Here is a 22,078-nt window from a genome sequence, read left to right as displayed (position 1 = left end):
ATAACACGAGTTAAGTATTGGTGTACCCAGTCGTCTCAGGACACACAATTACGATTCTCTCAACACAACCAAATATCATGGCTGTCAGGTAGAAACCTTGCATCTCCATATCTAAACGTATGATTTTTTTGTGTGTAAATTAATGCCCTACTTCGTCATACCACAATGCCACACAAAGGTAGCCAAAATAGCCACAGCGGGTCTCGTTGTGAGCTGGGAGATTGGCAATTTTTGCTATTTCGGAAGTTTTAAAAGTGAAAGGGGTTAAGTGTGTGTGTGTGTGTGTGTGTGTGTGTGTGTGTGTTATAAATATTGAACCATCGAAAAGCATTAAAAAGGGCTTGTGATAAAATAACTACATTGTATCCACTGGAACACAGGTTATTGTTTTGCTATTTCTTGAAAAGTAAATTTTGAACATACAAGATTTCCACCCGACAGTGATGAATATCCAGCAGATTTGACAGGGAAATGATCAACATTATGTGCAGTTTCAGATAATCTGTGTACCCTCTGTACATATTACCCTCTATACATATTTTCCATCAAACACTTTTCCCCACATAGATCACGAGCTGCAGTGCATTAGTCCTGTAACTTGCTTTTGTATAAAAACATTGTAATTTATTTATGTTTACTCATTCGTGTCCAACAGCACCATCTGCTGAGTGCCTGTAACTAGTGCTCGGTTCAAAAACAAAATGAGGACAACTTAACTGGGTTAAAATTAGTTTTCCCCTACATACGGAAACCAGAAATATATAATATTAAAAAAAAGGTAGTGGTGGTACTTATCCCATTTATATACTGTATTTAAGTCGATTATGAAGCGTGATGAGAACAAGTGGCTTGTTTCAGACATGCTATTGAATGTCTCAGACCTTTAAAAAAAAAAAAGCTTACTTCAGTCATGTTAACATTGAAATACTTTATTAAAAGTTGACACTATACACGTTGGAGCAAATTCTTCAAATCCACACAGGGAATGCAGAAGCCACATTTGTTGCAAGTCATAACTGACAAAAATGAAATCTAAGGTTTAAGACGGAACCAACCCCGACTCCAAGCTTCGAGTCGAGACCCGCTTTTTTAAAAGTGATAATTTGAGGGAACAAGGAAGTGAAGTCTTTCAACTTTTTTTTTTATTCTAGCAAAAGACCCAACCTGTGTTGGTCCACAATACTGAATTTGTAACATCTTAATGCAGAATGAATCTCATATTACAGAGTACAAGTCTAGACTGTGCAAAGTTGGGTCCACAATGTCCAAATTGTTCATCCAAACATATGGGTAATAATGGAGATGGTCAAGAGTTGATTTCAGCTGTCTTTAATTTGTCGACATATCAAGGACAATATCTTATGGCTGTGTATGTCATCACTTGAAACACCATAAAAACAAGGAAAACATTGACAAAACTGCAGGAACCGTTAAAATGCATTATGGTTAAAATCAATGTTTTACTCATGTTAGCCACAGGGTGGCAGTCTGATACCTGGCCATGAAGAATGCTGGTTTTAGTTTCCCCTGGAAATATGCAATGAAGATGGTTGTGACTGGTCCAATTGTTTAATTATAGGAAACAAAACAGTAGTTGTCTTTTGACAACTACACCATGATTTAAAAAACAAAATGCTGCCATTGCCTATGGTAACTCAGTGAAGACTACATTCCAAGTTTCAAACATGACCCCCTGTGCTTGTGTGTACGAAAGAAAAACCTTAATGACACAATCATATCCCATAAACACTAAAACTTCACGATAAAGACGTTTAAACAAGTAAAGTTGAATACAAAGCAAAAAAGCACAAACCCTCCCCACCCCAGTATCTCTCCCATGTCCATCGCATTCCCATCATATTGGATCATTCTGGGCACCTTAAGGTCTTGTAACTGTTCTATGTCGCTTGAATATACAATGAGAGAGGCATTATGACAGGGGCAGTGTCCATTTGTGTGCGGTACTGCGGTTGGACATGGTCAATAAAAAGGATGAGCGGTTTGGGTGTGAAAATGTCTGTTGGTCCTGGAGTGAAGTGGACCAGTTTTTTCCTCCTGAGGTGACAAACTCACACACTCACAGCATCCTTCTCCTTCTTGTCACTGTCTTCGTGCCAGGTGAGACGCTCCTCATAGAAGGCTATGACGATCTGTGGGCACTTCAGATTGGCCTCTTTGGCAAGCACAAGGTCAGCCTCGTCAGAGTCCTTCCTGCAAAAGACATACAGAAGTGTCAGCTTAGAGTCGGCAAATGAAAGTAAGTCAAAACACAAAATGCTAATATGGGAAACAAAAACCTACCACTTCATAAGGAACATTAGGTCTCCACACGAATCAGTGGCGCCAATGATCTTCTCTGGTTCGAGTCCTCTCTCAAAGCCTCGTGCAACCAGGACTTCTTCCTGAAAAACAAAAAAAAGGGAAGAATCTTCATTAGCAAGTAAATTTAAGTGGCACACATTTTATGTCCAGTAGACATTTTTTAAATGAATAAAGCATACAAGCAGCTCAAAATATCCCCATTTGGAGTTAGTTATCCCCAAATTGTCAGCGACAACGACTACTGCTTTCCATTGTATTGTCATGGAATAAACGTATGAAAGGTTATATCTTATATGCATCAGAGTTCTTTGTTGATTTCAGGATCAAAAGTAGTGTTGTTCTGATTCCAATACCAGTATACGGCATTTACTGTCATCAATTATTTTGTAATTTGAATGCTTCAGTTGATATTGCGCACTACCGTTTTATCCTCTACTGTACTATTTACATTATTATTTTACTAACTTGTATCCGCTCTTTAATTATTAATGGAATTTATTTATTCGTAGATCAGTGGTTCTCAAACGTTTTAATTTCAAGGGCACCCCTTAAGTGCACAAAATGGAACCAAATAGACATTTGGTTCCATTTAATTTGTACACTCTCTGAGTCACAGACCTGTAGGGTTCCATTTGGAACCCACTTTGAGAGCCACTGTCCTAGATTCTTTTTAAATTACACACTTGTATCGGATTGGTACCGGTATGACATATCGACCAATACTTAAGACCTGGAACGCATCTGTGTTAGTTTCTGACTTGAGCTAAAAAGCATTATTTTACACTTTAGCTATTCAAAAATACACTTTGGCTATTTATGAAAAATAGCTAACATGTGTGGAAATCTTTGAATATATATTCTTTTAAAGAGAACATTTTTAACTCAAATCTTTGCTTCTGGGGGGTCCCTGGAACAAAATATTTTGAGATGGGGGTCCGCGGGCAAATACATATCATTTTGAGAGTCCTTGACATGAAAAAGTTTGAGAACCACTGATATAGAAACATACGTTTTTTTTTCAGAATACTGTTGGGATTTAGAAGACATTTGTAGAATCGGCTTCAGGTCTTAACACATTGAATGCCAATCGCGTAGATCTACGCGAACCTATTTAAAGCCGCAGCGTGCCAGTCGCGTAGATCTACGCGAACCGCCGATTCCCATTGATTTTGCCCCAGGTGCACTTTCCGAATTTTTTTGATCCATTTCCGTTTCCGGTTTCCGGTCGGAAACAGAATTATTCGGGTTCCGGTTTTTTCGATCGTATCCGCTTCCTGTCTGGGATCCTGTTTAAAACTCGATTTTCTCGGTTGTTGTTTTTCTCCTCGCTGATCACTGTTTACCGTTGATCGGCTGTATCTTCAAGATGGCGGCACGGATTTGGAAACTATTTTCGCTGGCCGTTTCTCACGGATCCGCCGTGTGTTTAGAACCAAATGAACGCGCACTTTTAACTTATTTAGCGAGGTCTGTGTCGACATGAAAAAAACAAAAAAACAATAAAACGCTGGCACTGGTGAGTACATTATGAGATTAAACTCTGGCATGGAATGTGTTGTTAATGGGTTACGTTATGGGTGTCGCAAATGGTACGGGAAAAAAATCTCTAATCCAAAGTTTCAGCACCGACTGCAAGTCAGGTACCACAAATATACAGTTGTAAAGTACAGTTTATTTACTTCAGATTTAATAAAAATATTTTTTGACCTCTTACCATTTTGGAACTGAAAGAGGAAATCGATCAAATCCTAACAATCCCCATCCCTCCTACCCAACAGGGAATCACACTAACATGTGTCCATGTGTCATAAAATAATATAATATAATTGACCCTTTTTTCCCCAACATCTATTCCTTACCTCCTTCTTCTTTTTGGCCTTATTCACCACCTCCTCCTCCTCGTCGTCCGAGTTTTTCCTCTTGGTACTACTGCTTTCTTTGGTGCGTCCCGAGGATGCTGTGCTCGACTTGGACGCTCCTCCACTGGGGGGAGAGCTGGAGGCAGCGGCGGCAGGGCCACTGCCCTTCTTGTAAGTCTTCATGAACTCAGAGATAAGTTCGGGACAGTCGAGGTTCTTCTCTGGTTCCCAGGTGTTATGTTTCCTGTGTGGGGATTGGGAGTAGGGGAAAAAAAGTCAGTAACCACACAGATCACAAAACAAAAAGTTAATCATTTAACGCTATGCTTAGAAAACCAGACCCCCCCCCGGGCTCACTTGGCCGCCTCAATACCAGCAATGGCCGATCTACAAGCTCACAATGTGTATATCTGCCATTTTCGCTGGAAATGCACTCATAATAGGGACACAAGTGTTCCATGTGTTTGAAAAGGTGCACAGGTAGATGATCTAACACAGTGGTTCTCAAAGTGGGGTACAGGCAGTCTCCGGGTTCCTTGAGGGGGTTCTAAATTGACCCTTACAAGTGTGTAGCTCTGACAGTATACAAATGGGTATACTGTCAGAGTTAGGGGGTAGGGGCCCTTGGAAGTGTTTAACATTGTGAGAAACACTGATCTAAGAGTAATATGAATGAATAGGTCAACTTACTCGGAGTAGCCTTTCCATTTCAAGAAGAACTCGACTCTGCCCTTCACCACCCTCCTGTCCAGCACCTTCTCCACCACATACTCCTCTTCCTCGGAAGATGAGTCTGATTTTGAGTCTTTTGACTGATCTTGATTAGAAGACTTCTTTCCCATGGTTGCAATGTCGGCTCGGCTGCTGCTCAACTCTCTGTATTAATTAAGAAGACAAATGGCACTTCCGTGTACAGGAAGCAGGCAAACTGTACACAGAGAGAGAGAGGCGGGGGGAGAGAGAGAAAGATGGCATTAATTTCACATCCAAAACCAAGACTATGTTGGCAAGAAAACATCAAAACAAATCTACAACTACTAATTGTGTTTATTAGTGCCTTAGCCTGACCTGCTAGACGTGGCTGACTAGCCAACTCTCTAGCTAGCAGCTAGCAAAGTGTTTTTTACTCTTAAAAAACGCATTTTACTTGAATCGTCACAAACAAACCATAACGCAGAAAATGTGCAAAACCAACCACCCTTACAAAGAATTGAGGCCGAAAGTGGCTTAATGTTATTAAATCAGACACGTGGGGAAAAAAACAACCCTGCGGAAGACAATTAGCATTAGCTTAACCGGCTAGGCTAGGCTAACACAACCGAGCTAACAAAGCAGATTAAATGTTAGTATACCTCGTCGTATGCGTCTTTAGACAAGTGGCGCTCAATGCACCTCGATCGGGTTTATTCCGAACAACGCCTCGTCGACATTGTTTTCGGTTAAAAATGCGTAGTTTGTCGAAGCCCAGACGCTCGTGCGCGACGAAGAAAAATAGCATTTAATAAACAAACGACACACAATGGCGCTGCCAGTTGGCAAATCGCACGTTGCGAGGTTAACGAACCTTGTGCAAAAATACACGTTTCTTACCTCTTTCGCGGTAGAAGGTTGTTTCGCGGTGTCGATGCCAAAGTACAGCGCCCGCTTTCTGGTTTTTATTTGATTGTTTGTTTCAGTTTTTTAGGCCCTGAAACGGAGGTGCAACTAAACAAGATGTTGTGCGCCTGCTTGACTTGTGCGTAAGAAAAGCGCGCGGTAAGTACGCACAAAGAATGACACGCCCCTCTCCTCAGTCCTCAGCCCATGACCCAGATGTCTTTGTCCCATAGCTCGGAGGGACACACAATTTTTTTTTGTTTTTTAGTTAGTAAATGTAGCTGTGGTGGGTGGTCTATAAATGAACACAAACTATACATATGTTTTAGACTTTTATTTTTCCATTTAACCTTTATTTAAGCAGGTTTGTCTACTCTCTTTTACAACGGGAGCCTTGGTCAAGAAAGCAAACAGGCTACATACAGTAGACCTACATGTTGTCTGGAAGGATGAATTGAATACACAGACGGGACCACAATGGAAATAAGCCCTCTGGGCCTTTTGTGTTATCCTTTTAGCAGTTAGCACCATTTGTGTGATTGTACCTCTGTACCTTCTTTTCAAACTGTTAATAAAGTATTCAATCAATCAAAGTCTTTTGGCTATGAGTCTATGACCCTTTAGTTAGTTTATAGATAAATAGTAGATAGATTACATAGAGAAAAACACCTCTTCCAAGAGCACAAAGAAAACCCCATGGAAAAAAACAAGCCTGCATTTGGTGTTTTCAACTCTCTTATCAAACAAGTTTTCTATAATCTTTGAGTCTTTGTGTTTATACTGACTAAAGTTCTATCCAACGACAGCCCTAGGGGTAATTGTGTATGTACATTTAACTAACAACCCATATAAGGTGTGTAGACCCTTAGACAATATCATGCTCCTTTGGGAGAAATCAAAGCAATCCGATTTGGCAACAATAATTGTGTTGACTTGAGAGGGTCTGTGCAGTGGGCGTTCACCTGTGTGTGGTTGGCCGGATATGCCACACTAGCTATGGGATCGGTTCTGTATCCATAATGTATCTCCATTAAATCATCTGTGTGTTCCTGTTGTTACCTTATGGTTAGTGCATGGTAACACAATCTGTGTTGAATACATAATAATAACGACTCAATAGAGTGAGAAAACATCTTGGAATTCATGTCTCCCCAGAGTTTAATGCATAACATAGTGTTATTGTCCACTGGGTAGTGGGTATCATGCATAGAGTTCTGCTCCGTCGTACGACGGTGTCGTGCAAAGAAAATAGCCGATCTCCAAGCTCACAAGGCGTCGCGTCCGCGACGCGTTGTGAGCTTGGAGATCGGCTATTTTATTGACGACCTGGCTCTCTCTCTATCACGGTCTCCCCTGGTAGCCATTTTGATGATGGCGTATTAAAGTCTCCGCCCTACTAGTCGACATTGACGACGTGCCATTGGTTATTCGGCTGTGACTGACGCCGGTCCCGTCCAACCGGCTGCGAGCGAGCGGTGACGAACGACCGCAAGCGGGAAGGGGCGACCAATCGCAGAGCGAGCGAGGCGGTTCTTCTCCTACTTATTCCCTTTCCCTGGTCATCGGTGTCGTCTGTCGCACATCAACTACCCAGCAGCGAACGTCCGACCAGCACAAACAGCAAAAAAGGAAAGAAATTATGTCGAAAAATGAAGTAAGTGTTATTTTTTTTTGCATTTTCCCCCGATTATATGTCTTCTCTTATCGCGTTTTGGTTGAATTCACGTAACATGGTCGTCCTAGTGAGCACACGATGCGGCTAAACTACCGTGCTAACATGTCGCATTTTGCGAGAAATGCATGCGAGGCCGCCATCTTAAAATGAAAAAAGAACCAGGCCTCGTGGCCTTTGTTCATGCTGTAATCTGCTGGGAGGCGATTCATGGCTTTGTGTTTTTAGGTGAAATGCAATGGATCGCCAGTAAATACGTTTATTCCTCGCTATCCCGGTGAACATAGCTACGTTATTAGCATGCATTAGCATGTTCTAGCCCCGGTAACAAGCCGCAATCTGGTAATGGCGGCCGGGCTGCATCGATTTCTCCAATGATTTCTCCACCCTGTCTTCTTGGGTCTAGTATTTGCTTTACTTAATAACCCTTCTTTATTGCTACGTGTGCATGTGCAGTGTTCTCTAAATGGATTGAATTTCTTTCTCCGGGTGATCCTTTTTGTTCGTCTTATCGATCGTGCTGCAAACAGACGTTGTATTCATTCATTGTCTATTGTCTTTAGGCCCCGCGAGAGCCGGAGCAGCTCCGCAAGCTGTTCATCGGGGGCCTGAGCTTCGAGACGACCGACGAGAGCCTCCGAGCCCACTTCGAACAATGGGGGACCCTTACAGACTGCGTGGTATGTGACTCATTTTATAAATTTCTGCATTGTTTTGGCTCGACACACATTTAGTGCTAAGCGTTTACGCATGATTGTGGGGCCATGGTACCCCCAGTGTATGCAGAAGCTTCTACCATTTATGATGCATAGTGAAGGCCTCAGTGTTAGAACCTATTTTAACCACAAAGTCGCATGATGATAAACACATACACTTTTACAATTGATTCTTGGTCAGGGCATACAAAACAGTAAAAGTACATGGTAATTGCATAACTGAAATAGTCTAGGGAAAGCTTTGGTATTTCAAGGTATTCAATTTGGCTAAAATGTGTACATTTTGTAGAGTGAGACTGTAGAATTTGCACAGACTGTAACCATTTTAGTTAACCTACTATTAAGACCTGAGGCCCCTTCTACAAATGCTTTCTAAAACCCAGGCTTTCTGAAAAAATGCCCACTATGTATGGCTAAAATGGCACAGATGCTTTCCCTTTTTAAACGGGTTACAATTAATGCATAGGCTTGTCTTGACGATTTTAACTTCTCTGCCACAGGTAATGAGAGACCCACAAAACAAAAGATCCAGGGGCTTTGGGTTTGTCACCTATTCCTCAGTAAATGAAGTCGACGCTGCAATGGATGCACGCCCCCATAAGGTTGATGGAAGACTGGTAGAGCCCAAGAGGGCCGTGTCCAGAGAGGTAATTTAGCAAAAATGTCTATCAAGATCTTGACTGTAATTTGATGATCCCACTGGCGGTGTCTTATGTTGCGTGTGTTATGTTACATCGCAGGACTCGAGTCGACCAGGTGCCCATGTTACCGTGAAGAAGATCTTTGTTGGCGGTATTAAAGAAGACACAGAAGAGTCACACCTGCGAGACTACTTTGAATCCTTTGGCAAAATCGAGGTCATTGACATCATGACTGACCGTGCCAGTGGTAAAAAGAGGGGCTTTGCATTTGTGACCTTTGATGACCATGATTCAGTGGACAGGATTGTCAGTAAGTGGAGTTTTTGGACTAAACCTTCAGTAAATTGTTACGAGTATTTTCTGCCTTGATCCTAATTTCTCTCATTCTTCTGCACCTAGTCCAGAAATATCACACAGTCAACGGCCACAACTGTGAAGTAAGGAAGGCCCTCTCAAGACAGGAAATGCAGAACACTGGTACGGAAAGTAAGAGTTGTGAGCACACATTCCAAATCACTGCTTGCTAACCCGTGTGTCGTTTGTATATTGTCGGTTTAACACGGGATTGTGTTTTTTGTCTTCCAGGTCGTGGAGGTGGCGGCGGCGGTGGTGGCAGTTTCGGAGGGAGGGGAGGTTATGGAGGAAATGACTTTGGCGGTGGCCGTGATGGTGGATACGGCGGCTTTAGTGGTGGTGGCCGAGGTACGTACTTGTAGGATCTTTAACCCTTTAAGACTGGGAACGCATCTCTGTCATTGTAAGATTTATTTTTGAAAAATCTTGAACATTTTGTGCAAATCTTTGAATATATATTTTTAAAGCGAACATTTTTAACTCAAATCTTTGCTTCTGGGGGGTCTCTGGAACAACATATTTTGAGATACGGGTCCACGGTCACTTGGGGGGTCCTTGACAAGAAAAGTTTGAGAACCACTGATATTGTTTTCTCAAAACTGTTAGGTTTTAGAAGACATTTTTAGAATACCACAGAAGCAAGTTAAACAATATATATTCAAAGATTTGCACACTTTCACGATTAAAAAAAATAGCTGATCTCGAGTGCCGCGCTACGAGCTTGTATATCTGCTATTTTTGAGTAGCCCAAATAAATCTTAAAATGACACACAGATGCTTTCCCGGTCTAAATGGGTTAAGTCACTGCCAGAAACACCTGTATGCAATTGCATGACTTCAACTGATGCCATGTTTTCCTTGTTTCAGGGGGAAGAGGCGGTGGATATGGAGGTGGAGATGGCGGCTACAACAACGGCTATGGTGGCGGCGGAGATGGTACGTTTTTAGTAAACAGGCTTTGTGAATGAATAACTGTAGTAAATTCAGTTCATGTTTCATTTGTTTGGCTCTGCAGCACATTTGATTTGGAAATGCATGCATGTGACTGTTGTGATTGTGATGTGTTTCCTGTTCAAACCTGTGTAGAGCCAATCAAACGAAGCTATGGTGAAAAAGAACTGGAACAGGAAACGGGTATGCTACAATTCTGAAAAAACTGGGACTACTGGGGGAAAAGTTGTGCACAGAGCTGAGAGGCAGCAGTTCTACTTATGGTTGTCAAGGTGTACTTAATAGCATTTCTCTTGCAGGTGGCTACGGCGGCGGTGGCGGATATGGAGGTGGTGGTAACCGAGGATACGGCGGTGGAGGCGGCGGTTATGGCCAACAGGGTGGTGGAGGAGGTGGCTACGGAGGAAATGGGTATGACAGCTACAACAATGGCGGCGGAAACTTTGGCGGAGGTGAGACCACTCGGGGTGAGGCAATCTTAAAATTTCTTTCGCACATTTGCCCAGGCCGTAAGGCGTCGTACAAGAGCTCCAGAAATATTCCTCGTGAAATTAATTTTCTTTTTTCCTTCTCTATTGTAGGAAGTTTCGGAGGTGGCAGCGGTGGTGGTAGCGGTGGCGGTAGTGGTGGCGGCTACAACGACTTTGGCAACTACAACAACCAGGCATCCAACTACGGCCCCATGAAATCGAGCAACTTTGGCGGCGGTGGCGGCGGCAGCAGCGGTGGTGGCGGCGGCGGCGGCGGCAGGAACAGTGGCCCATATGGCGGTAAGGATGTCTGATAGTACTGTGTAGGTTATTTGTTCTCAAAGTGGGGTCCGGGGACCACCAGGGGTCCTTGAGGGAGTTCCAGGGGGTCCCCAGCTACATGATGTATAGTTAGGAACCAAATGTACACTTGTGGGTCTTTAACTCTGAGACCGAGAGTACAAATGGACCCAATTTGGTTCCATTTGTAAACTTAATTAACATTGATTTTACAATACAAATTGGGGGTCCTAGAGATAGAAATGCCATTAAATGGGAGACCGTAGCATAATGCATGTCAAACTGGGGGTCCTTGTAATAAATGGTTGAGAATCACTGCTAGAGCCGTAAAAATCTTCTCATATGGTGCCTGGCATATATTTTCAAATGGGGGTCCGCGGGCTAATTGTCAATTTGGGGGTCCATGACAAGAAAAGGTTTGAGAACCACTGGTGTAGGTGGCCTAGGAATAACGTCTGATTGTACTGTTAATGTGACTGACTGCTACTGGATGTATGATTGATGTATGTTTCTCTCTGCTCTTGTTACCTCAGGTGGCTATGGAGGTGGCTCAAGCGGTGGCAGCGGCGGATATGGTGGCGGCGGCGGCTCTGGGCGACGATTCTAAACGGTGAGGTAAGTGTCCAGACGCATGCCTGGATTGACAGGTTTCCTAGTAAATGAATCATGACCGTAATTGACTAATGTAGTTATCAGGGATTTATTGTAACTCGGCTCCAAACATGATTTCACTGTGCATTCTCAGGATTATTCACTGTGCATTCTCAGGATTATTCTAAGTCAGTGCATAGTTTAACAATGTTGTTCCATATTGTTCAACAGGACTGATTACTTAGGAGAGGAGAGCAAGCAAGGAGAGGAGAAGCGAGAGAAGTGACAGGGCAGCTGCAGGTTTACCTCCTAGATCTGCTCAGCCAAACAGTTGTGGCAGGTTTCAGCTGCTACAAGAAGAGATGTACATTAGAAAATCATGGAGGGTCTTCAGAGAACTTTTTGTCAACCAGGATTATTTTATATTTTTATGTTTCTGGAAAGCAAGCATTCCAATGAGGTTTTATGTAGATTTTCTTTACTTTACTAGTCTGGTTTTATTTTATTTGTGTATCTGCAACAAAAAAAGCAAGTTGAAATAAACCACCTTCAGTTTTTTTTAAAAACCATCGAGTGTTCTTTTAGGGGCTGGGAGAGGGTGGATGGGGATTTGTGTCAGAATATATTGGATGCCACGCACAGTGGTAATTATTTGCATATGAGTTGGTGTGAGAGAAGTTTGTGTGAGAGCCCCCCCATGTTCAAACTTGAGTGAATGGTGAATTCTTGGACAGTAATGAGTGAGGAGGAGTAAGGTGCATAGGGTCACACAATGCATTTGCTATACATGGTGTCCAAAAGGACTGAAAAGTAGAGCACAGATGCATTTATATGAAGGGCCCCATCACTTGCACCGACTCCAGAGTTGTTTGGAAAGATCATCCGGACGAGGCTAGCTTACATGCGAAGTCTTTTGAGGCTAGCCATGGAAGCCAGCTGAGGGTGAGAAGTAGCAAAGAAGCAGCATCGCCAGAGAAGCAGGGGGAGATTGAGAACAGAAGGTATGTAAGACTAGCAGGCTACAGCCAACAAAGGGCTTTAAAGCTGACTGTAGGACAGGTAAGACTGGACTTCTCAAATACTGTTAGTCTATTATCATTTTTTTGTTCTTGTTTTTTATGTTCTGTAGTTGGTAGTAAGCTGTGTAGCACACTAATGGCTTGGACCTTTTTGAGCAAACAAATTATTTAACTGAGCATTAACGGGCCTCCACGGTGCCTTGCTAAACATAATGTAAGGTGGCCCACAACGTCAGTCGTGTGTTAGAGGGGAAAGCAAATACATTAACTGATAATGGAGAACTCTGTTGCATTGTGGGGAAAAGAGTTGGCAATTCCATTTACCAACTGAATATTTTGCTGGCTGTACATTATATAGTTGGGACAAACTGCAGTTGAAACGACAGACCATCTGGTAATTGTGTTGGTGTGTATGATTGGTCAACATATGGTGGTTTGTAGAAAAGTAAAGGTTTAGAACAGTCAAAAATGTGAGTTCTAGCAGCGGTGCTTTGAATCAGAGTTTCAGCCTTCAAACGATTCTGTCGCAGCTGTACTGATTTTTGACACTTCCTGTGTCTGGAAAGTGAACAGGTTTCTCTTAATGGATTTGCTTTTGAATAAGACCTTGTAGGGCCACCGTAATGCATGCTGCAAACGGTAATGACAGTCGACATTGACACATTTTCACGGTTCACTGTATGCCATGCTTAATTGTATTTCTTCTCCTTTACAGGGGAAAAAAATCACACTGGTCTGGGGACCTTCCATGTTCCACATTGGTCTCCATGAGAGTTGAAGTCGGTGACTTTGACTCGCAGCATTCTTAAATAAGGTTGGCTACAAGTACAATCAGAACCTTGTGCATTGTTTAATTTTAGAGAGAAAAAACATTGCATTCAATGCATTGACATACATCTTCTTTCATAGGATGTCTGGACAATAACGCTGGAGGTGTTTTTACTACGGAAGACTGCTGTGCAGTATTTTTTTTAATGAATCTTTTTTAATAAAGCATTTTTACACAACTCTTTCTGGTTTGGTTTGGCTTAATATATCCGTCTGTAAACATGCATTGTTGAAACTTACATGGAACCATACAGGTTAAATTTCATTTGGTTTTTCTTTGTGTGCAAAATAAAATGGAACAGGAAGACAATTTGTCTAGTACATTACATGTAGAAGGTGATTTATGTTGAGTGACAGTCTGGTTGAGTGGTTCTCAACCTTTTCAGGCCATGACCCCCTCCAAAATAATCATATTTGAACTGAGGACCCACAGATAAATAGTTAAAATAGCAGATCTACAAGCTCGCAATGTGAGCTTGTAGCTCGGCTATTTTCATATATATTTTTTTCCCCTTCTGATATCATTTGGCCAATGTTAAACCAGTTTTTATAGTATCATTACTTTTGATGCTGTAATGGTAAAAAAAAAAGGTATATTAAAAAGGTCTTAAGACCTTAAATTGTCACTTCTGTCATCTGGGGACCCCCCCCCCCCCCCCAAAAAAAATGAACCCATAGGGTGAGAACCACTGCGGTAAAACTAGCATTACTCTCTGCCCTGCATAGCTGTGCGTGGGACCAGGTAGATCTTGCCGTCAGGAGTCTGTTGTAGAGAGTATTGGTCTATTGAGTAAGGTTGCCCCTCCTCATCCCGCAAGTGGGCAAACACTTCTGCATAGAGCTCTGTGAGTCTGCATTTGACATAGGCCAGACTATGTTGGAACTCGAGCCTTTCCTGTGCCAGGTGATCTCTCTGAGCCTGTAGCTGGCCCAGTTCTCCCTCCAGGTGAATTATGTTGTCCAGCTTCCTTTTCCTACAGTTCTGGGCTGCCACTTTATTCTTTCCCCTCCTCCTGATGTCCCTTACCAGAGCCATCTGAGAGTCATTCAAAGTGTATTGGGTCAGGAGCTCGTTAAAGTCATCCACTGGCAAGTTGATGATCTTGACTATGGGGAAGGGAATCTTCAAAGACAGAGCACGCCGCTCATCTCTGTTCAGTGGCGTTGGAGCAGAGCTGTTCCCCTGTGTCTTGCTGTACAGGCTGTGGTGAGAGCTCCCTCTGCTGGACACTCCAGAACCATTAAAACACAGCAGGTCACTCAAGGCACCGGTTAGACCGTGTTGCTGTCTCAGTGATGCCGGTGACGGCGTGCCTTGGGTATGAGATGCATTGGGTTGAGCTGGGAAGTAGGATGAATGTGCTCCTGAGTATGTGTAAGAGTGAGATTGGTTCTGATAGTCCATGGCGTATTGGAGTTGTGCCCGACTAGCTGGCTCAGTCATGTCCACCTCCCCGTCACTGATAGTTAAGCCTACATCTGTGTTCTGGAATGTTGGCACGCCAGTCATGGGATTATCAGGGGAGGCAAGCGGCGGACTAGAGCCCAGAGACAGGCCAGAATCTGACTCCAGATCATCTGCTGAGGAAGGATGTAGGTTTTGTCCATGTCTATTAAAACCCTGAGAGAGGCAGATGTTTGGTTTCCTGTGCCCTTCACTGGTACCTGACATGTTCGCCATGAGTGAGGCTTGCGGCGCATGAGAAGTGGGCACAATTCTAGGGTTGAGCTGAGAACCGTAGTGCCCGTACATGGCCTCTGCATTGCTTATAATACGATGACAGGCAGGCACCACTTCAGAATAAGAGCTCTCACAAGCGGCAACAGGATTTAGCTCACAAGTCATGGGCAAGGCTTCAGAATGGGATTGGGACGGCCCGTATCCTCCCATAGGGATCACAGGCTCCATGGGATGGTACTGTGTCATCTCATAGGGGCCTTGACTGGGGACTTCAAATTCCTGTAAAGAAAATTGACAAATCCTATTAACTGAATTGTAATGTTTAGACAAATCACTGGGCATTTCATAGAGCGTGCAAGGAAATAATTATGTAATATAATGTAACCTTAATTAGTGGGATAGGGTCTCATAATTCATAATGTTGTCTGGCTTGCCAAAACACACAGTTAAGCCCCACTTCAACATGCCACCCATAGCTTATGCAGGGCTCGCTTAGGTGTGATCAAATTTCACATGGAAACAGATGGCCATTGTGCTGTGCAGGGGGCTGCCAGCAACATACAGCACTTGCCCCCTCTCCCTGTCTCTTTATCCAGCCATCACTCAATTGATTCATTGTTGCCCACCTCACCTGAGTGTAAGTTTAAGAGACTCAGACATCTGATCAAAATGTCTTAACGTATCTACTTTTTGCTTTTACTAACCTAACATTATTTTATAGTATAATCTGTCTTGTTTTGTTTTTGCTTACAAAATATGGAATTAAGTTGAAAAATTGCTGTCTGCAAAAAAAACTATAATTGATCAAGTTCATTATCAGTTGTGGTTATTAATGTGAATTATAACCCACAGGCTTATTGAATTTAAAACTAGACATTAAATCATTTGCAAATGTTATCGATAAGTGTTGTGCACCACCATGATAACACTACACATAATGTGGGCTAATATTTAAGCTTTGGTTACTATTTTCATGTGAAATTAGATAAGATATAGATAAGAATTGTATTATTGCATTTTAAAGTTAAGTCATTTTATGTCAATATAACTTATAATATAACTTGTACAGAGGTTGCTTTATATGGGTCAATGAAACGATATACTTAGTTGTGCGCTGGTGTCTCACACTGAAATGAGCATATCTACAAGCTTGTATAGCTTGTTGATCTGCTACTTTCGGTGCGAGACACGATGCGCAACTAAGTATAAATCAGGCTAAAGTCTGGCATTTACCTGCAGCTCAGTGATGGCCATCAGCTCCTGCCACGCCAAATCCATATCTGTGTCCTGGGGGGATCCATAAGACCGGGCGCCAGGAAAATTAGTGGGCATGGACACTCCACCGCACAGCCTGCCTGGAGTGGCTAATACCTTGAAATAATGAGGGAAATGGTTTACCATACAGCGTATAAAGACTATATTTCATTCGAATTATAATCCATGGCTCCTCTATTTGCCACCTCTTAGACCAGTGGTTCTCAAACTTTTTCATGCCAAGGACCCCCAAAATGATATGTATTTGGCCGCGGACCCCCATCAAAATATTTTGTTCCAGGGACCCCCCAGAAGCAAAGATTTTAGTTACAAATGTTCGCTTTAAAAATATATATATTCAAAGGTTTGCACACATTTTCACGATTTTTCTAAAATAGCAGATCTACAAGCTCGTAGCACGGCACTCGGTGCCGCGCTATGAGCTTGTAGATCTGCTATTTTTGAATAGCCCAAAGTGTAAAATAATGCTTTTTAGCTCAAATCTAAAAATGACACAGTTCCAGGTCTTAATGGGTTAAGACAGACCTACCTCACAGGTTCTCCTCAACGGGAGAGCATAGTTGGCTGCTGAACACATTCAGAACTGGCTCTTGGTGCATAAGATCTCCCTTGAGAAGAAAAGAAAATGTCACGTTAATATTGACCGACTCTAAACTCATTTCTGACAGCACAGTTGAAAAACATATTAGCCTGTCATAAGGAACCACCTCATTAAAACATGCCACTAAACACACATGCAGTGCATATACAATATACAATACAGTATAACTTGTAGACCGATTGATGCTAAATGAATGACAGTATTTTTGGGTCAACTTTAGGTGTGAGCTTTAGGAATGCATGAAGGGTACAGTTCCGTTGGGTCGGCTCCTCCCATCAGCTGTGCTGTGGAGCTATGCCAGCTACTGATAAGACAATCTTCTGGAAAACAGAGGCTGGGGCCTGAGACAGCTTTGGAAATGTTTGGCGTGTGGCAGACATCAGACATGTTAATGTTCACGTTTATTTCTGTTGGTCTAGTCCTGATGATGGAAATGATCACCACCGTGTTAGAAAAGTAGGCTATCCCACACAACTTGCTCTTAGATGTTTGTTCATCCATTAAAACGGTAGAACATTTGTATGGGCAGGGATTAAAATGTCTATATATTATAAGAGAGACATTCAGTCAAAGACAGCTGTCTTTGACTGAATGGGAGTTTAAAGTTATGGTCTCTATCAGCATTATTGATGACAGATCATACGGAAGACGTACAACCCCACCTTGTCCAAAATGGTTCTAATGACTATAAAATATGAGTAATTTCAATGGAAGATACCTAGCAAAGATATCAGTCTCCTGTTTGACCATATAGTACATCTAATCATAGGCTCTTGGTTTTGAGCCGCAGGTATAATGTTTAATGGCCACATGTATTGAACATTTAAAAGACAGATATTCAGGTCATTGCTTCTAAAAAATATTTAAGATGTTCATTCCTCTTCCAATGCTGCCTACAGGAGCACAGAGATGTTTTAAGAAGCTTGTTATTTCAAATTTCGTAAGTAAGCCAGACACGGAACATGTATTCGCCATAATGATAATGTAGTGTATTGTCTACAGAATCCCATGCTTGTGGTTTTAACTCATGTCTTATGTTGACTTTGTGGTGAGTTTCCTAAGACTACAGTATTTCCTCTACTCTTTCTAAGAAGACAAAGTAGAGACAGTCACTTCTCCAGTCATGTTGATGCTCTGGCCCAGTCAGTACAGTAGAGAGAATGGTAAAAATTTAAAAACTACACATGTCCAATTAAGTCTGCAAAGTCTATAAATTGTATGTTGTCATGATGTTGCAATATATTTGTTGACACTGAACAGCCAACTTGAAGTGAGTCGGCTGTCATCTGAATTGTCCAATGAATGAAAACATTTAACAAACAGCATATGTCTTTGTTAAATAGTTTTTACATTTAAACTTGTTCATTAATTTAACTGAAGGTTTACATTTCCGGAATATATTTTTTAAATTTAAAGAAAATAAAAACATTGCCATTTCTGTCAAAGTTGTAAGTGCGCAACTTCTGATCTGCAACCAGAAATAAAACAGCAGGTATAGAAAGCTGTAGGATGTGAATGAACATACCTGAGCAACATTCTCTCCGTCTTCAACAGGTGGGGAGATGGAAAAAAAAGAAAAGAAAACTTCAGATGTGAAACATAATCCTAGCGGTAGATTGAAAGAAAGAAGCAGAGTAAAATGACTTTCTCTTCTCTTTGGTATATATTGTTTATCCAACTTGAAACAGACCTCAAGAAGGACTAAATGAGCACTCCTTCTAAACTGTCTTTCCCTCATTCACTCTGTCTCTCTCTGTTCAGCTACACACACAGTCACCGGCATAAAAGGGATGGCTCAGCTACGACAAACGCAATCTTCCTGTAAGGCACCCACACTGCGCTTTTTTGCACTCTCCTCCCTAATAGCACACTTGCACCCCAACCCTGAAATTTCCCTTTTCTCCACATGAAAAAACCACAAACCAACAGTCTGACATACATACACCAGAGCAATCATTCTATAAGTCTACATTGAAATACATGGACGTTTTCCAAAATGGGAAAAGATGTACCAATAGTGTGTCTAATTATGTAATGTGTAAAGAAATCATTTAGATTTAAAAAGGTCAAAGTGTGAGTTAAAAGCTATAGTCGATGGACGTCTTTGTCCTACACCAACCGTACAAGAACAGTGTCCTCACAAATCCTCCCAAAATGGTATGGTATGAGGCGTGTGATGTGTGGAGCACCTGTAGTTAAAGCTGGCATTGCAGTGAGGGCCCCGTTCAAGCGGGGGTGGGTTGGAGACTGGATTGGGACTTGGTTTAGTAGGGATGGAATGTACACCTCCGACAGGTAAGAAAGACCACATTGTTCCTATATCTGGCAGAGCAACCACCAAGGGAGAGAGAGGAGCAGGGGGAGAATGGAGGGGAGCATGTCTTACATAGCAAGTGACCATTAAAATCCCTACACACACAAAAATCCCCTCACTGCCCTGTTCTGGAGCTTTATGAACAGTGAGAATACACAAAGGCAACACGTTATGTAGGACAAGTCTATTGTATAACAGCACTCATTTGGTTAATTATGGTAGAGATGGAGAGATGCATTATTCATTCAGTGTCATTGGTTATATTGGCATTATATTTTAATATAGTGATGAAACTATAGTATAACAGTGATGATTTTTGGACTAGTCCTATTCAAGTCCCTTTCCTAAAAGACCCCTTGCTGTACGCAATTTTTAAAGCAAGTATATTCCTTTGCAAAGGCATCATCATGATTTCAGCCATCTCAGAAATCATTATGATCTTGATTCCTCTGACCTTCACAACCGTACTACTTTTTTTGATAGTCATAATTCTCTTGATTATTCTAGTTATAACAAAACAGAACAAAGCAATGCTAGAGTATTATCAGATTTATTGTTTTCCAAAGCATAAAACACACACACACACACACACACACACACACACACACACACACACACACACACACACACACACACACACACACACACACACACACACACACACACACACACACACACACACACACACACACACACACACACACACACACACAGCCAGCCTTTATATCATTAAATTAAATTAAATACAGGTTATTTTGACCATAGCTTGTTAAACAGTAATGGTGCAAATAAAAAAAAACTGGTTTCACAAACAGGTATTTAGGAAGAATGCACAATTACAACATACTGTAAAAAGATATGAAAAATGTGTCATGCAGGTAATAACTTTGGTTAGATGCTGTATATATGCAACAGAAAAAATGAGGTCATGGAAAGTGCTGTCTGGTCCGTGACACCACTAAAGCTCGGATTATGATGTTTCGTGTCATTGTTCTAAGATGGGAAAAAGTAGGTGGCTGACAGAGTCAAGAAAGGTGGATGTCTACCAGGAATCAAGAGAAGGGACTTCCCAACCAGAGTTCCTAGCACCCAGCCCCCTACTCAACCACCGCCAAAGACTGCCTATAAGAGCAGCCTGTTATTACTGCGACCACAGTGGTTTAGATTCTGGACACAGTTCCCAGGTCAACGCCCACGTTCTCAGTGTGTTTGTTTGCTTCAATTAGTTTTTGACATCTCTTTGCCTCTCAGCTTGGCTTAATTTCCGAGGGTCTTGTTAATTGTGGTACGAATTACAGTTATGTCCTTTTACTACTGCAATGGTTCCATGCTGCTCAAGCTCTATACTGCACATGAACACCAGTGGTGGAAAAAATACTCAAATGTTTTACTTAAGTAAAAGTACCAATACTGCAATATAGAAATACTCTGTTACAATTAAAAGTCGAGAATTCAAAATGTACTTGAGTAAGTATTGGCATCAAAATGTACTTAAAGTACCAAAAGTAAAAGTACTAAAATATTTGAAAATAGCAGATCTACAAGCTCACAACGCGTCGCATCGCGATGCGACGCGTTGTGAGCTTGTAGATCGGCTATTTTCAAATAGCCTAAGTATAAAATAGGGCTAAAGTGTTTAATGTATGTTTCATGATATCATAATTTATATCTGAAAAGTAACTAGCAACTAAAGTTTTCAAATAATTGTAGTAGAGTAAAAGTACAATATTTTCCACCGAGGTGTAATGGAGTGGAAATACTCAAGTAAAGTACAAATACCTCCAAATTTTACTTAAGTACAGTACTTGAGCCATCTTGAAGAGGACCTGTGTGTCTGTCTGTGTGTCTGGGGTTTAAAAAATCGCAAATCGCTGGACCGATCAACCAAATTTCTTGTGCACATTGCCTGTAGGCCACAGAAGTACCTCCACTACATTCTACTTCACCTTATGTTTTAGGCTTTGTAATGGATTTTTAAAATTTTAATCAATGGAAATAAACCTTGACAGTTGTATCAGCTTGTGTTTAGTGGATAGTTGTTAAGGATTAATTATGTTTGGCTATGTTTTTTTTGTGCCACCCCAACCCCACCCCACCCCCCCATGTCTCTTGTCGCCATGACATTTGCTCATTAAAGATGGAGGAATGTGGTATTTGAGGTCTTGTTTTAACAACCAGAAAGCATGCTGTATAATACACTAATGGAAAAACGACCTTACCGCTAAACAAAATGAGTGTATTCCTTTGGTTGTGGTATCAAGAGGGGGAATATTTTTGGAGTCAGCTGCTGGGAAAAGAGGAACAAGATACAGAGAGGGCGGATGACTGAGGGAGTATTTTTGTGTACTTTTACCCAGGGCCACATTGATTGTATTGTCCAGATGCAGATTGATACGTGTCAACGTAAAGACAAGTGAAGGGGTTGATATAAAAGAGTTTCTTCTGTTGTCCCATGATGCTTGTCACACGCTTGAAACAAATGAGGAACCTCAACCCACGGCATCATTGTTCCGAATTTCTCAATAATTATCTTATGATTTCCAGATAACATTTCACAATGACTTGCTCTTTTTTCTTCTTCTTTTTTGTATAATTGAAGGTGTTTTTTTTGTGTTTTATTTGAATAGAAAAACCTGTCCTTGTTATAGCAGCATTGGTGTCAGGAATCTTATTTAAGAATCTCTGTGTGTGTGTGTGTGTGTGTGTGTGTGTGTGTGTGTGTGTGTGTGTGTGTGTGTGTGTGTGTGTGTGTGTGTGTGTGTGTGTGTGTGTGTGTGTGTGTGTGTGTGTGTGTGTGTGTGTGTGTGTGTGTGTGTGTGTGTGTGTACCTGCACAGCCCATGCATATGTACTGTACCTATGTGCATTTGTCTGGTTGCATGTGTACTG

General features: G+C 41.8%; 3 protein-coding genes across 11 annotated transcripts; 1 reads left to right on the top strand and 2 right to left on the bottom strand.

Annotated features, from left to right (window-relative positions):
* Window positions 1-1,313: 1,313 nt before the first annotated feature.
* cbx5 (chromobox homolog 5 (HP1 alpha homolog, Drosophila)) lies at window positions 1,314-5,934 on the bottom strand. The gene is made up of 5 exons (XM_080445269.1): window positions 5,772-5,934; window positions 4,872-5,109; window positions 4,182-4,425; window positions 2,302-2,402; window positions 1,314-2,211 (listed from the first exon to the last, which is right to left on the bottom strand). Exons 2-5 carry the CDS (start codon window positions 5,021-5,023, stop codon window positions 2,070-2,072), a joined length of 639 nt encoding a protein of 212 aa, XP_080301395.1. The 5' UTR covers window positions 5,024-5,109; window positions 5,772-5,934; the 3' UTR covers window positions 1,314-2,069.
* Window positions 5,935-7,324: 1,390 nt separating this feature from the next.
* On the top strand, window positions 7,325-13,500 carry hnrnpa1b (heterogeneous nuclear ribonucleoprotein A1b). Of its 8 annotated transcripts, XR_013934210.1 has the most exons (13): window positions 7,325-7,431; window positions 8,013-8,129; window positions 8,666-8,812; window positions 8,906-9,116; window positions 9,206-9,292; window positions 9,392-9,508; window positions 10,028-10,096; window positions 10,247-10,294; window positions 10,411-10,578; window positions 10,693-10,881; window positions 11,415-11,491; window positions 13,207-13,305; window positions 13,401-13,500. XR_013934210.1 is itself a non-coding variant. In XM_080445236.1 (12 exons), exons 1-11 carry the CDS (start codon window positions 7,417-7,419, stop codon window positions 11,486-11,488), a joined length of 1,233 nt encoding a protein of 410 aa, XP_080301362.1. In that variant the 5' UTR covers window positions 7,325-7,416; the 3' UTR covers window positions 11,489-11,496; window positions 11,704-12,038. The 8 variants fall into 8 exon arrangements, 7 of the variants coding, with proteins under 7 accessions (XP_080301362.1, XP_080301363.1, XP_080301361.1 ...); XM_080445236.1 differs by lacking the exons at window positions 13,207-13,305; window positions 13,401-13,500 and adding an exon at window positions 11,704-12,038 and having other exon boundaries at window positions 9,206-9,283; window positions 11,415-11,496; XM_080445237.1 differs by lacking the exons at window positions 13,207-13,305; window positions 13,401-13,500 and adding an exon at window positions 11,704-12,038 and having other exon boundaries at window positions 10,411-10,563; window positions 11,415-11,496.
* On the bottom strand, window positions 13,329-18,592 carry nfe2 (nuclear factor, erythroid 2). 2 transcript variants are annotated; one of them, XM_080445232.1, is made up of 4 exons: window positions 18,402-18,592; window positions 16,805-16,883; window positions 16,234-16,371; window positions 13,329-15,279 (listed from the first exon to the last, which is right to left on the bottom strand). In XM_080445232.1, the coding sequence occupies exons 2-4, from the start codon at window positions 16,850-16,852 to the stop codon at window positions 14,026-14,028; spliced, it is 1,440 nt and encodes a 479-aa protein (XP_080301358.1). In that variant the 5' UTR covers window positions 16,853-16,883; window positions 18,402-18,592; the 3' UTR covers window positions 13,329-14,025. The 2 variants fall into 2 exon arrangements, with proteins under 2 accessions (XP_080301358.1, XP_080301359.1); XM_080445233.1 differs by lacking the exon at window positions 18,402-18,592 and having other exon boundaries at window positions 16,805-17,070.
* Window positions 18,593-22,078: the final 3,486 nt, after the last annotated feature.

The sequence above is a fragment of the Gymnoscopelus braueri genome, assembly GCF_963280865.1.
Source record: "Gymnoscopelus braueri genome assembly, chromosome: 12".
In the NCBI taxonomy this organism is placed as follows: domain Eukaryota; kingdom Metazoa; phylum Chordata; class Actinopteri; order Myctophiformes; family Myctophidae; genus Gymnoscopelus; species Gymnoscopelus braueri.
This window is presented reverse-complemented; position numbering and strand designations above follow the sequence as displayed.

What these genes read in the sequence shown, in the direction of transcription:
- cbx5 (XM_080445269.1), bottom strand. Translation starts at nt 5,023, where the DNA reads ATGGGAAAGAAGTCTTCTAATCAAGATCAGTCAAAAGACTCAAAATCA. An exon ending in AAATGGAAAGGCTACTCCGA is followed by an intron (nt 4,426 to 4,871) that starts GTAAGTTGACCT and finishes ATCCCCACACAG; the next exon opens with GAAACATAACACCTGGGAAC. An exon ending in AGGCCAAAAAGAAGAAGGAG is followed by an intron (nt 2,403 to 4,181) that starts GTAAGGAATAGA and finishes TTTGTTTTTCAG; the next exon opens with GAAGAAGTCCTGGTTGCACG.
- hnrnpa1b (XM_080445235.1), top strand. An exon ending in TTCAGTGGACAGGATTGTCA is followed by an intron (nt 9,117 to 9,205) that starts GTAAGTGGAGTT and finishes TTCTGCACCTAG; the next exon opens with TCCAGAAATATCACACAGTC. An exon ending in CGGAGGTGAGACCACTCGGG is followed by an intron (nt 10,579 to 10,692) that starts GTGAGGCAATCT and finishes TCTCTATTGTAG; the next exon opens with GAAGTTTCGGAGGTGGCAGC.
- nfe2 (XM_080445232.1), bottom strand. Translation starts at nt 16,852, where the DNA reads ATGTGTTCAGCAGCCAACTATGCTCTCCCGTTGAGGAGAACCTGTGAG. An exon ending in CGTTGAGGAGAACCTGTGAG is followed by an intron (nt 16,372 to 16,804) that starts GTAGGTCTGTCT and finishes CATTATTTCAAG; the next exon opens with GTATTAGCCACTCCAGGCAG. An exon ending in TGGCCATCACTGAGCTGCAG is followed by an intron (nt 15,280 to 16,233) that starts GTAAATGCCAGA and finishes TTTTCTTTACAG; the next exon opens with GAATTTGAAGTCCCCAGTCA.